At 40.2% G+C, this 13,845-nt stretch overlaps 2 protein-coding genes across 4 annotated transcripts in view; one reads left to right on the top strand and one right to left on the bottom strand.

Moving 5' to 3' along the window:
* The window catches only part of LOC134539688 (fibroblast growth factor receptor-like 1), a 41,936-nt gene extending 36,468 nt beyond the window's left edge, over positions 1 to 5,468 (top strand). For all 3 annotated transcript variants that reach the window (XM_063381888.1, XM_063381890.1, XM_063381889.1), the window contains one exon: positions 403 to 5,468. In XM_063381888.1, coding sequence (XP_063237958.1) covers positions 403 to 671 — 269 coding nt within the window. In that variant the 3' untranslated portion in view covers positions 672 to 5,468. The remainder of the gene's footprint in view (positions 1 to 402) is intronic.
* On the bottom strand, positions 5,424 to 13,227 carry LOC134539689 (AN1-type zinc finger protein 1-like). Its single transcript, XM_063381891.1, has 3 exons — positions 13,091 to 13,227; positions 9,570 to 9,953; positions 5,424 to 5,884 (listed from the first exon to the last, which is right to left on the bottom strand). Exons 2-3 carry the CDS (start codon positions 9,945 to 9,947, stop codon positions 5,498 to 5,500), a joined length of 765 nt encoding a protein of 254 aa, XP_063237961.1. The 5' UTR covers positions 9,948 to 9,953; positions 13,091 to 13,227; the 3' UTR covers positions 5,424 to 5,497.
* Between the last annotated feature and the right edge of the window lie 618 nt (positions 13,228 to 13,845).

Raw genomic sequence — 13,845 nt, 5'->3', positions numbered from 1 at the left:
CACTTCCCCTCAAATACTGAGTGAGAGTTGCTCACGCTTCCCATTTCTAATGATTGTACTTCCTATTGTTTGTCTCAGATTACGGAGTACTAGTAAATTTTACTTTGTAAAATTAAAAAAAAAAAAAAAAAGGTCTAAACAGACATTAAGTTTCATTCTCACAAGCCATGTTTAAATTTTCCTTTCATGGGCAAAACATTGATTGCTGCTAATCAAACATAAATGAATTTAAAAAAATCAATGTATTTTTATGTGACTGTAATAAATAATAATATTAAGGGATTTACATGGCCCATGGTAAAATTCTAAGACACTAAAGGGCTCTTAAGGAAAAAAATTATAAAATAATAAAGTAGGTGTTTGATCCATGATAATGCACAAGGTGTTATATCGTTCTTCCAGATTACGAGGGTGACGAGGACTTTGACTCGTCATCGCTGCCGTTCCTGTTCCTGATACCGCTGGCGCTGGCGATTCTGGCGGCCATCGCCGGCTGCTTGGGCTGGCTGTGGTGCAGGACGTGTGGCGACAGGGACACGCTCCCCATTCCCCTCAACAACAACAACAACAACAACGACGTAAACCACCGCGATGTGGGCAACCGCCGGTACGAGCCCGTCAAGGCACCCCCCACCCTGCCACACACGCACAGGAGAGGAGGTGTGGTGTAGCGCATATGGCAGCAGGAACATTCTCCACCCCCCACCCCCCCCCTCCCCCATGTTCATCATCATCATCATCATCATCATCATCATCATCATCATCATCATCATCATCATCATCATCAACAACGACCACCGAGAAGTAGGTGACCGTCGGTACGAGCTCATTAAGACACCCCAGGCGAGGAGACACTGCTCTGTCTTAACATTAAACACTAGCATCGCAGGTTATTTGGTGTATAAAAAGAAAATTAGTGAAATTGTGTTCTTTTGGCATAACTCTCGTAGATAGAAAAATACCTCTGGCGACTTTTTTAATTTTAGTACGTAGAATCATACATTCTGCACAGTTCCAAGATAAATTGGAACTTTTTTGACAGCTAATTATTATTCTAAAACCTAACAAAATAAATATTGGTACGCAATAAGCTAGTCTGGTACTTCATAAACCGGTTTGATTTGTTTGTTAAATCACAACATTGAGCTGCCAAAGTCTGAATGTTTGCTGAAGCACCCATATATATTATATTTTATTTATATATATTCATATATATGAACAGTGTGTACTTCATGAGGAAGATACACATAAATGGCTAAATATTGTAATTTAAAGATCAAGGTATGCTGAGTTACTACATAATTTAACTGCAAGTGTGCCAAAATATTAAGGTACCTGAACTGTTTAAAAACACTTTGATTAATATAAATATATTTATTATAGCTAGAAAATTCAATATGTTTCTATGTCTTCATGAAACTGTTAGAAAAACAAAACTAAAATAAAAAAAATTAAGATACTTTAAATAACCACAGTAACATTTTGCATTTAGTTTAAACTAAATACATAAGTTCGGAACGTACTTTGAAAAAGAATTTTAATTTCTTTTTAAATAAGCAATGTAATCAGTTGTGATTAACAAAATAATATTTCCAAGTACATTTAGCAAAGTTATAATGCATTCAAACTGTCTTCTTAAATTCAAGTGGTGCAAACAAAATGTATACGCTTGTACAATGTATAAGTTTTTTTATTATCTGTGATATTGTTATAAAATTTATTATTAGAAGAAAAAAAAGTTTTAATATAGTTAGCTACATAAGGAAACATCACTCATATTCACTTCTAAAAGTTGTCGATTTATCTATCAATCACAAAAAATTTCACAATGAACAACATTTGTATGACATTTTTTAAGACACTTTGGAAATTAAAAATATGGCATATGCCTTATACACATTACTAGGTGATAAGTATTTTTTTTATAATTGATAATAAATTTGCCAACCATTACAAGTTTTATTCCTTCCAATTTATAATTTTGTATGACTTACTAAAGTTGTAATTTAGAAAACTTGTGGGAAAATTAGAGCATGGACCAAAAATTTTTTTTGATATGTGACTTGTGAATAATAATCGCAATTACAGTACACTCCCTATTTAACGCGGTTGTCGGGGGACATAACTTTTACCCGCGTTGTTGCATAACCGCGATGTTTCGATGTGACCAAGGTCAAAAGGCATAAAACACCGCCTGTGTTCTAATAGGTCGGCAAGCACGCACAGTATAGACGGCCCGCCTTTGTGCGGACTTTGCATCCGCAGTTTTCACTAAACGCGGGTGAAAAAATAAAAATAATAAATTTTAAAGATAAATATTAAATGTTGAATTTTTTATTTTTTATTTTTCCGCATGCCGCGCACAGTTTGTCGCACGGCCTACGAGCGCGCCACACGCCGCCATACACACGTGCGGGCGTGCGGCACACAAGCTGCTGCCAGTCTCGTGGTGTCAGCCACAGTATCTGCTTCGTCTGAGTGTCCGTAACAAAGTAAGTGCAGTGTGTGCGGTTACACACGATTCTGTGGTCAAAGTCTTCTAAATAGAAAGGCCATAGTAATACTTCAAACCTAATATGAATCGCAAAGTACCGAGTTTGATTGACAAAATAAAAAGTATGCAGCAGATACGTGAAAAACGATTCTAGCATTCGTACAATATAAAATAAAGAATCGTCTATCGTGTAAAGTGGTTAAACTTTGTTATCCATGCTTACAGTAAATTATAAATGGTCACATGTGGGATACAAAAATTGCGCCAAAATAATTTTAGCGCAATCAGTGGCGACGTATTAAAAAGTCTGTTAAACGTTGTCTTTACTTATTCCATCAAACGCTGTGTCGAGTTGCTGAGTGTGTGTGGCTCGGATCGGCAAGTGTTATATTCCCCAGCATCTGGTTAAAGGTCTGGAGGCCGCTACACATAAACATTTCCGGGGCTTGTTTACTACCTCACGGCAAAAGTGGTACCGTATGGTTCACGTAAGTATTGGACCACTGGGAATTCCTCGGCAAAGATTAAAAATACGCTAGCTGATTTACTTTACTATTTAATGTTAAAACATTATACCAAAGTAAAAAGATGAACGTGTATAATACAACGAATAATATTACGTCTGTAGGTTCAAGTTGTAACAAAACATTTATATGTCTCCGCTTGTCAACACACGTGACCACGAGAAGAGTGCAGACGGAAATGAGTGAACTACTCAAGGTCACCAGACTTCCCCACTTCCGGCTTAATCGCCCCTCTCAACACTGGCGCTTATATTGCACTCCTCCCATCTACCCGGGTGTCTTGGTCGCATATTCTCGGCTCGCCTCTCCCCTCCCAGCGCTTGCCGTCAACCAAACCTATCCAAAATCAATCCCCAGCCGAGTCACGCTGGATAATGTCGCTGGACGGTGGGCTTTATCGGGTCCCCTGTCCGATGCTTTATTTGTGGGTTAAAAAAAATGTTAAGAACTAGTGTTTCAGAAAATAACACTGGGCTGGATTGGACCATAATTTGAAAACACTACAAGATAGAGGAATAATGTACGGAGATATCTTATTTAGAATTTCACTGCGGACATTTTCTACGCCTAGGCTTTTTTCTGCCCGATGCTTAGTTTGTGAGTTACAACGCAAAATTATCCTAATCGGCTGTCAACCATTTATTCCATTATTATTACAGTAGAACCTCGTTAATCCGTGACGCGCTAATTCGGGAATCGGATAATCCGGGACGATTTAAAAGTGCAGAAAAAAAAAAGTAAAAATTGTCAGCGCTTAAAATTCACGTCACGCGGGCCGGCGGCCGGCAAACACTGCAAGCCTTCGCATGGGCCACCAAACTCTGCAACGCTGTTTGTACCGACCCTTTGTGTTGCCCCCCTTTCAGCTGTCACATTTATCACTCTTTAAACTTGAGGGGGATGTCCTGACTTCTGCTTCCCGTCTCCCTTTGTTTGTTTCCACCCGCCAACGCACGGCAGGCGCCTGGCGAGTGACGTGTCTGGCTGGCATTCCGCTGGACGAAGTGGGATGAAGGGGGGAGGGGGGGGGGGGGGGGGCTACCCAAAATTTATGTGTGCAAGTTCAGCACGATCTTATCTTTCTCTCTTCGGCTGTTGTAAATGACCGTGAACTAATAGCTAAGCAGTGCCGTATTTTTTTAAGCCGAGACTAATTCGAAGACGGCCCTTACCGTGAACGGATATCCGGGTTTATTACTTTTTTTTTTTTACAGGATTTTAATTATCCGGGCATCGGCATGTCCCAATTAACACGAATAATGGAGATTTTACTATTTTTTATCCATCTGCTGCCAAGGCGCAGTAAGCCTCGGTAGATGTTACGTCACATGACCTTGGCCTTAACCCAGCTGCACGCCGGTGTCTGAGAAGCTTGACAAGACCTTCCGGACTTTTAATCGCTAGTCCGTGAAATTCGGTAATCCGTGATTATCTCGGTCCCGACCATCACGAATTAACGAGGTTCTACTGTGTTATTATTATTATTATTCATATCTGATTGGGGGACATGGTTTGACCCGCGATATACCCGATTCCGCGATCTATCGGGGCGCGGTATACCGGGAGTTTACTGTATTGTACTTATCACCAACATGTATGTATGTATGTCTAGGTTTTTTATGCAACCAGTAATTACTTCAAATTTTTCTTGTTTATGTATGTTAATGGTGCACATGTTAACTTTCTTTCAGTAAATTTTTATGTAAATATTTAAGTGTATTTGTTAATTTTATAGTTAATATTTTTTTGACATATGAGAGGAAAATTAAATTTTCTATTTGTTGTTCTGTCATGATGAATTGGTTTTATTCTATTTATAAGTTTTTTGTATACCACTGATTTAATGCCTTCAGTACATACTAGGAATGGCATAAAAATTTGTTTGAGAGTTCATAAAAAAAAATTAAAGGACTTGTTTAGTAGAAAAATGGTTTATAAACAAATTAATTTTAATTTATTTAAAATCACATGTAAAAAAAAAAAAATATTCAAAGCAAATTAACTTAGAATACCACTCAATAACTTAAATGATTTTGCACATATGTTCAGAGTAGGATTTTAAGCTTTAATTACAAGATGTATGCTTTAGTACCAGCAAGCAGCATTAAGGTAGCTTTACCTGTAACACAATGGATTCTTTTTTTTTTTTTCTCGAGTGTTTGCTTGGATACCATCAAGATCATATCAGACAATAAACAACCTCGCACTATAGACAGAACGCTAAACCAAAAATGTAAATCCTTAACTTTACTCACAACCATATGGTTCTCGACATATGTCTACAAATTTTGACTGGTTTGAATTCCCTAAATGCCAAATCAGGAAAAATTACATGTTCTACCGATAACACGGTCATCCAAAATACTTTACTAAATTATTATAGACTCAATGAAGAAAAATAAAACTTGTTTTACAAGTAAATTTTAATGCCCAAACCAATAAAAAAAAAAAAAAAATTAGCGAACCACACAGTTCAGAATTATTTATAAATGAATTCGAGAGACAGAGTATCCCCTTCAGTGATGGCGTTGCTCTGGATCAGCTCGTCGAGAGTGCGAGACAGGTCCGCACAGATCTCCTCCCCCTCACGCAGCAGCCGCAGCCTGGCGCCGGGCTTGTTGTTGGCGCTCGCCACGCCGAGGGCGTCTGAGAAGGCGTCCAGGGCCCGCCCCAGGGGCCAGCGCCGCGACGCGTACACGGCCCTGCCCGGCTGTCCCGGGGCCGCCAGCGGGCGCACCGAGAAGTAGGCCCGCTGCTCGGGTGGGACCGCCTTGGGGCCGACCGCCTTGGCCTTCAGGCGCATCAGCTGCACCTTGCGGGCCGTCTCGCTGGCCTTCCCGCGGGCCGACTGCAGGCTCGCCTCCACCTGGCACAGTGTCACCGACAGTTCATGTCTGCAAACAACTATTCTATTTATCATTTTTTTTGTATACCACTGATTTAATGCCTTTAGTACATACTAGGAATGACATAAAAATTTGCTTGCAAGTTCATAAAAATATTAAAGGACTTTTTTAGTAGAAAGATGGTTTATAAACAAATTAATTTTAATTTATATAAAATCACATGTAAAATCATAAAATATTCAAAGCAAATTAACTTAGAATACCACTCAATAACTTAGCACAATTGCTTTTATATCTCAAGTTTCTTTTATATATACAATACGCCATATTAAATATAACTAAAAACATCTACCATTTGCACGAATGTGCCAATGTACAGTTAAAAAACATTTAAAGAGAATAAACTGGATAGTCTACAACTTACTAGTTCTATGTAATGTGTGACTACAAAATGATGCGAGGTGTCAAAAAAAAAAATTTATCACTTGGCTAAAGGCTGCCGGAAATTAAAGTTTTGCCACTTCCAGCACCGTTACTGTTCATCTGAGATTTTTCGGCGACCATTTGTTCCTTTTCGTAACTTCTGGAACCTGAGGACACCCTATGATAGTAACTAAACTAAATGGTTTCCTGATGCAACTGTTCTGGATGAAACACAACATGCGTGTGTGCTGCAGATAGTTTACATTTCGCAGCCCAACATGTACATAACTTGCAGAGTCTGATATTATAGCATAATTTTACCCCAAGTGTACGTCATCATGTGATGTGTGTTTTGAACAGTGAAATGCCTTGTACACAAATTAAGCATAATTAATTATTTTAATTGTTTTATTTTAAATTTCACATGGGCTTTATTTCTTTATTGCAAATATCTAAAAACCTAACATATATTTAGTTCACATTTATATGGAATAAACTACCACTCGATACTTCATTTATAGATTCTGAAATCTTCATTATTGAGTAAGGATGATAAGTTTTATATATAATCACTATACTAGAGGCATCACCACACAATCATCAGACTGGTTAAATTTCCCACCAAAAACCAAAACAACCAACGGACTACCAAACAGAACATTCCATACCAAATAAGTTTCCATTTTAACATTATCTAAAAGACAAGATATGACTGGATGAATAAATGAATGAATCAATTCTTTAATTTTGGCTTAACGTCTTGTTGACTGACGTGAAGAGAATAGCGCACAGCTGGAATTTGCTAGTGGGGAGAACTAGAGTATCTCGACCAAACCCATGGGCTCATTGCAACATCTGCCACATTTCACCCAAGTATAACATCACATCTATGACCCCACCGGGATTCGAACCCAGTCGCCTTGAAGGGAGACAAGTGATCTGACCAATCGACCGCAGCAGCCCCAAGACACGTGGAACCCACAGAAGACTGCTGCAAACCCACAAGAGTCTGCCAGTGTTTGAAAATTTTCAATTTGATTCTAATAGTTCAATATTCGACTTTACAGTTCAAAGAAATATTTTTTTATTATTATTATTTGTATTGATAGATGCTGTAATAGTCTATGTACATTAAGATTTTATTAGCTGTCCATAATATCCCCATAAATCTTTAATGTTCAAATAAAATAATGCCTTTTTTTTATAGTAATAGAGCTTCAACAATCTCTATGTCAAAGTCGTATAATTTCAGTCAATAATATTTAACTGTTAGCCATCTTCCATAAGAAGCACACAAAAGCAATCAAATTTCCATGCACAAGTAAACATAAACAGCCTTCAGTGGATTATAAACCATTTTTTTTCCTTCTTAAAATTCTGTGAAATGTAAATAAAAGTGGTATCAGTGAATGTTTCAAACTTTATTCAAAAACAAATATTTGATATTCATGAATAAATTTATCCTAAAGGATAAGTCACAGCCTAATCCTCCATACAAGAATGTGAACCAATTGAAAAAAGATACCACTAACTACGGAAGAAGGGACTGGCATAATTTAGTTGGCTGGGAGCAACACCATTTGTACGGAGAATACTGACTCAATCTGTGTTTGAAATTTACTTTAAATTGTGCCGGAAATTTGGATTTTCGACACTTTTTTTTTTAAATTTTATATAATTTTAAATTTTTTTTGGAAATTTTTTTTCTTTATAATTTGGTTACTTTGGGTGATTTACTCTTTGTTAGGCTGGTGTACTCCCATTAGTTAAACTTTGTGCCAGTTAGACCGAGGCACCCTTTCTCAGAGACCTATCTGAGCTTTTGCAAATCTAAGACTTCGTTGGCAGCCCGTTTAACATTTCCCTCGCTTGCAGGCACGTCCCAGGCTTGTAATATTACTTCACTTCATGACTAAAACTGCATACAGCAGCTCTGGACGAGCTGTTACCATTTCTCAGAGACGAGCTGACCATAGCCTTTACCGTCACGAATACGTCTTAGGTTCACTCCCCGACAGTCACGTCATGGACGCTCGTGCCCAGCGTCGTTGCCCTTTTGCCCCCCCCCCCCCCCCCCTTCAGTTCTGAGAATTCAGCTTCGGAGCATTGCCAAGTGTTGGCCGGCGTCAAGGACGACTTGCATAAAAAATGTGCGCAAAGATGGACCACCCCACGACATCTAGCGGCAGAAACAGTAACTTATTATCTTGGCCACCAGAGTGCAGCTCCTGACTACCCCCTTTATCCCCTTGTTATAGTAGATGTCTTGGGCGAGTCGATTCTTTTTTATTTCAGACACCCCTCAACAGGTAGCGCTAAAGTCGGCCAGTGCTACCAACTTCGAGACATCGAAGTCAGAGTTTTTTATGATTCCCACTCGGGAAACTTCGGAATCTTTCGGTCCGGACGTCCCAGTACCCCCCTCTACTTTTGGTTGAACATTTACTTTTAATTACGAGACGCGGTTCTTCGAGATACACTTCGCGTCGCGACTGCAGACGGACCGTTTGCGATTATCGGCGAGTCGACGAGACACTGCAAGACTTCCATCCGGCCGCAACCGACGATGTAGTCGCTTAAATAAGGGATGCTATCCCTATAATATTCTTCAAGTAGTTTAGTGCATCTGCATAGAATAGAGGTAATAGTTATTTTCTTTTAAATAATTTTTTTTGAAAAATACAACCGTCCGCGCCAGCCGCGTATTCGCGGAATCCAGTTCCTGGCTGGCGACGCATCGGAAAATAGAAGCCAACTTCCCTGTCTGACAGGGTCCGAGAGCCAGACGCCGAATTGGCATTTTCACCACCCTTCCTCAACAACACACAGGCGCCCTAGCATCATGTTCCCGAGTGACCTCCGGGAAACGAAGCCCCGACCCTCGGTGCTACTGTATCTTTAAACTTTTCTGAACTTTCCTAAATTACGCCGTCAGACGCAGTTCATCATATAAACATCATTTCTGGACTTTAATAATATATACTGGGATAGTTTAAACAAATTTGTATTTTTTATTGGTTTATGTATTTTTTTTAATGAAACCTTTTTATAATTTAAATTAGGGCTAGCCCATATTTCTTTTTAAATATATCTGAGAGCTAATTAATTAAGTAATTGAAATTGTATGTTAATGACAATTTGACGTGATTATATTCAGACGGAATCACACCTTGTTTCTGTTCATTTCTAATATCATTGTGAAACCTAAAAGATCCCCAGCACAAAATAATACTAAAATGCAAGACTGGCGTAGGCAGGGCTGGCGACTGGGAGACAGAGCACCTCTCGGTCGACGAGAGCCTTGGCGGCCGCGAAGCGCCTCTGGGGCTCCTCCCAGCGCCGCCGCTCGTCGGGCGTGTGGGTCTGCTCGCGGCAGCCGTGGTGGCGGTGGGCCAGGCAGTAGTGCCGTGCGCACGCCGGGCACGGCATCTCCACGGGGCTGGTCTCGGCGCAGCCCGCCGCCGAGCAGCGGTGCGCGGGCGCTGGCTGGGGGGCCCCCCGGGGGGCAGGGTCCGCCGGCGGGCCGGGGCAGGCGTGGTCCGGGGCGCACCGGTGCTCCCCGCAGAAGTCCCGGCCGCAGCCGGCGCACGGGAAGGGCAGGAAGTCCAGCTGCCTGCAGTCGGGGACCGCGCACCGCGCGCCGAGGTGGGGGAGCTCCATTGAGCTCTAGCAAAAAAAAAAAAAAATAGGTGTTGATAGCTTTGGGCAGGATTCTAGCTATCAGTTGTTAATGGTAAATTCTAAATTGTTAAGTCAAGCTGTTCACACCAGTGATGTATCCGGGGGGGGGGGGGGGGGGGGGGGGTTAGTGGTTCTAACACCCCCCCCGCCAGCCCCAAATCTTTAATTAATTTCTTATTCATCACTCAAACAAATTTTATATTAAAATTAATAAAATTTTTACCATTACAATATTTAAATTTAAGAACCGAAAACTGCTAAAATAGCACTAATACGCTTTAATACGGGGGGAGGGAGGGAGCATGCTTCTTAACACCCCCCCATACACAAATCCTGGTTACGCTACTGGTCCACATAGATCTATAGTAAAACTTCCCTGACTTTTCATAACCAAAATTACATTTCCTTAATTTTTTTTTATTCATAATTAGGCAATTTTTTTGAGAGAAAAAAAAACACAATCCAGAGTCTCTCTCCCCCCCCCCACCCCGCCCAGGGTTGGCCCAGTTCAAACACAGCCCAGAATATGGGATTTTATAGTTGAACGACTATGCACTAACCATGTGGAAAAAGAAATGCTTTCACAGTGTCTCAGTGAATGCAGACTGGAGCATGACATTTGCATCAAAAAATTACCATCACTAGGTCCAGTAAATTCCCTGACTACTTTCCAACATGTGGAAACCTCGTGTGTGTGTGTGTGTGTGTGTGTGTGTGTGTGTGTGTGTGTGTGTGTGTGTGTGTGTGTGTGTGTGTGTGTGTGTGTGTGTGTGTGTGTGTGTGTGTGTGTGTGTGTGTGTGTGTGTGTGTGTGTGTGTGTGTGTATATATATATATATATATATATATATATATATAAAAAGAATATCATTGGAATCATTACAATATCATTGTATTTTGTGACCAAAATTAAAATGCTGTGTATACGTCCCGCTGCTATTTAAAGCAAAACACTTTACGAAGATAAACTTTTCATGTCTGAGAATAACTGGAAACTTGTGCCTAGTTTAACAGTAGGTTCATCGGTGGCCGTAATTACTTATGCATTGCACTCACGTGGTAAGGATTGTGGATTAGACACTGGAGTTAACAGCCTACCATAATCTCTGAGGTACCATCGCATTAAGTGTCTATGTTTAAATGTGTGATGTAAAACCCTGCCAAACAAACAAAAAAAAAGCTGTAGCCTACCTAGGTCATGCTATTTACGCATGCTTAACTACATTATTTCAAATATATTTGGTATTTATTAAAACTAAATACATATGGGATTATTATAATACTGAAGTATATTTCAGGCTGTATAATGTTTTTAAGTGAGGTACATGTACTCCACTGCAATCAACAGGCATGAATTGAACAAAGAGACGTATGTTCGGAGATGTACTAATGCTCTGCTGCATTCTTTAAAGCCCCTGACCCTTTTAAAGTTGTACATAAAAAATCTTAAAGAAAATGACAGCATATTACAGCTTTTCTAACATAAAATAATTCCAAAAAAATTTTTTATTACAATTATTGATGCAAATTTTTTTATACTGAAAACAAACTTTACAACAAACAATCAGCAAATAACTTATACCTTGTAACGGGGTGTATGCCCACTATGCTTTTATTCTTCTGCTAGAAGTCAACTACGGTACTGTGAGTCAATGAAATTTAGGTGTGTCCGAGCTGTGACGCAGCTGCACCTGGGTAGCAGTCAGCGAATCTATCCCCAAACCTTAAGGAACATTGAGAAACAAAGTGAACAGTAGGAAATGTATAAAGCATTTTGAAAAGTCTTAGTATTCAGTATTTGTCGCTTACGACGGAGTCAGCAGCAAGTGTTAGTCGCCCTCAGTGAAGCAGTCAGACGGTTCGTTCGAGCGTCAACGATGAACTACCATGAATCCCGTTATTGCGGGTTGGAGTCCCGTGAGACAGAGTCAAGCGAGTAATCCATGGTCCGGCGAGTAGAGCATATTTGCACTCGTACTGTCAGCAGCCAGTAGATGGAGACCCGGGGGAAGTAACGCCGTAGCTAGTGATCAGCGATGTTCTTGAACAATCGCCGAGACACGAGTAAAGTTTGGTGAACGAATGAACGAGTCAGGACGCTGAGGCAGTCGGAACAGGAAGTCCAAGTGATGCTTGAGGAGTGAATATCTTCACGCTGGGCATGAGACGCTGTTAACCTCTCCAGAGGTGCTTTACGCTTGAAGTTCGACAAGGGAGCTGAGACTACACCCATGGAAGAAGTATTGACACACCTTTTCTAAGCCACTTCGTAGGAAGAAAATGACTAAGGGAGGCTTAGACGGCTAGTAAAAACTTTAAGTTTCAAGTAAATTCAGAGATCCAAGTGTTGTAACATACATGTGAATAATAATGCTTGATATCTGGTTTCGTGTTGTTGGTGCCAAGAACATCTGCACTTTCCCAATTCTTGTTGCGAATTAAACAAACAACCTCATTAAATACTTTTTAATTATTTTTTGGCTATTATTGCTGATAATTAACATGGATACACAAGTATTTTATTTGAGTAATAAAAAAAAAGTATCTGCTTCTGGACCAAGATAAGCTGCTTTTAAAGTATTGATTAAAAAATGATGAACATTACCACCAAAAAAAACTGTAGTGAACTACTGAAAGAAGGATGCTAAAATAAAATTGCTTGTCTGCAGTTTCATAAGACAAAAGCTTCCTATAATTTTCACGCCCCAAATATTTAATGGGTTAACTGATCCGTATCATGTATCCAATTTTATCCCTTGTTACCGAAGACGTGAGCATGTACGTATTGATCCTGTGGTACAGAATGCTTGCTGTTTTTAACTTAAATACGTGAAAGATCATGGCCAACGAAAAACTAAAATATTACGGTGCAAATGAATTGTGTCAGGTCTTTTGGAAATTCTTCAATCATATTCACATAATTATAATTCATTTCATAATTCAATGTTTTATCACAAGTTTTTTGTAATTTCCAGGAACTTTCGATGTATTAAATTAAAACAGCTTGCACCATGTACCACGGGATCAATTAGACAATATTATGCCATCAGAATCGAGGGATAAACTTTGATACGTGACACGGAATTAAATTTCATACAGGAGGAAAAAAACGTTTCAGCTCACCAGTTAGTTGAGATTATTAATTAGTGTTGTTCTGAAGTTCGCTCAAGAGGCCGAGCGCCAGGTCGGACCACTTCTGCTCCTGCTCCTTCAAGGTCATGTGGGAGTCGCCGTTGTCGGCCTCCGGGTCCGGTAGTTCCGCCAGCGGGACGTAGATGTCGTCGTTGGGCAACTGCTCCTCTCGCCAAGCGTTGTCCACCAGCTCCTGGATGTGGCCGTCCACAGACACCTGGCTGTCCATGCTGCAAATCACACACACACGCCACAATACATCACCTATCTGCAAAATCTGACTCATGATTCCTGCATTTCAATACCGAATAAACACAAAAATACTCCGCTGGTACGAAGGGTTGCAAGCAGGGGCGCAACAACTAAATTTCCAAAAGGGGGGGCAATATAAATTTTTATAAAGAATCATCGATCCCCCCTATTGAAGCGGGGGGTCCGGGGATCCTCCCCCGGGAAAATTTATACTTCAAGGTGGAAAATGGTGCTATTTAAGCAGTTTTATTATCTAAAAATTGATTACACAGCACTTTCTTTGCCCCCGTTTGCCCCCACTTCAAGGTTTCAGAGGGGGGGAAAAATACCCTTGCCCCCCCTGTTGTTGCGCCCCTGGTTGCAAGACAAGAAACACACTAACAGAAACTAACGCTGATTAAGTGGCCTGCTTTTACGGCAGGGAACTGCACTGTAGTGTCTAAAAACTCTTTTTTTTTCTCCAAGAAACGACATTATATCATTATGTATGTTTT

The sequence above is a fragment of the Bacillus rossius genome, chromosome 15 (assembly GCF_032445375.1).
Source record: "Bacillus rossius redtenbacheri isolate Brsri chromosome 15, Brsri_v3, whole genome shotgun sequence".
Lineage (NCBI taxonomy): Eukaryota > Metazoa > Arthropoda > Insecta > Phasmatodea > Bacillidae > Bacillus > Bacillus rossius.
The sequence above is the reverse complement of the archived record's forward strand: the minus strand, read 5'-3'. Positions and strand labels throughout refer to the sequence as shown.

Bases quoted from the DNA above. Each gene is read 5' to 3' on its own strand.
- LOC134539689 (XM_063381891.1), bottom strand. From the start codon at position 9,947: ATGGAGCTCCCCCACCTCGGCGCGCGGTGCGCGGTCCCCGACTGCAGG. The intron at 5,885-9,569 runs GTGCTCTGTCTC...ACACTGTGCCAG, and splicing joins AGGCTCTCGTCGACCGAGAG to GTGGAGGCGAGCCTGCAGTC.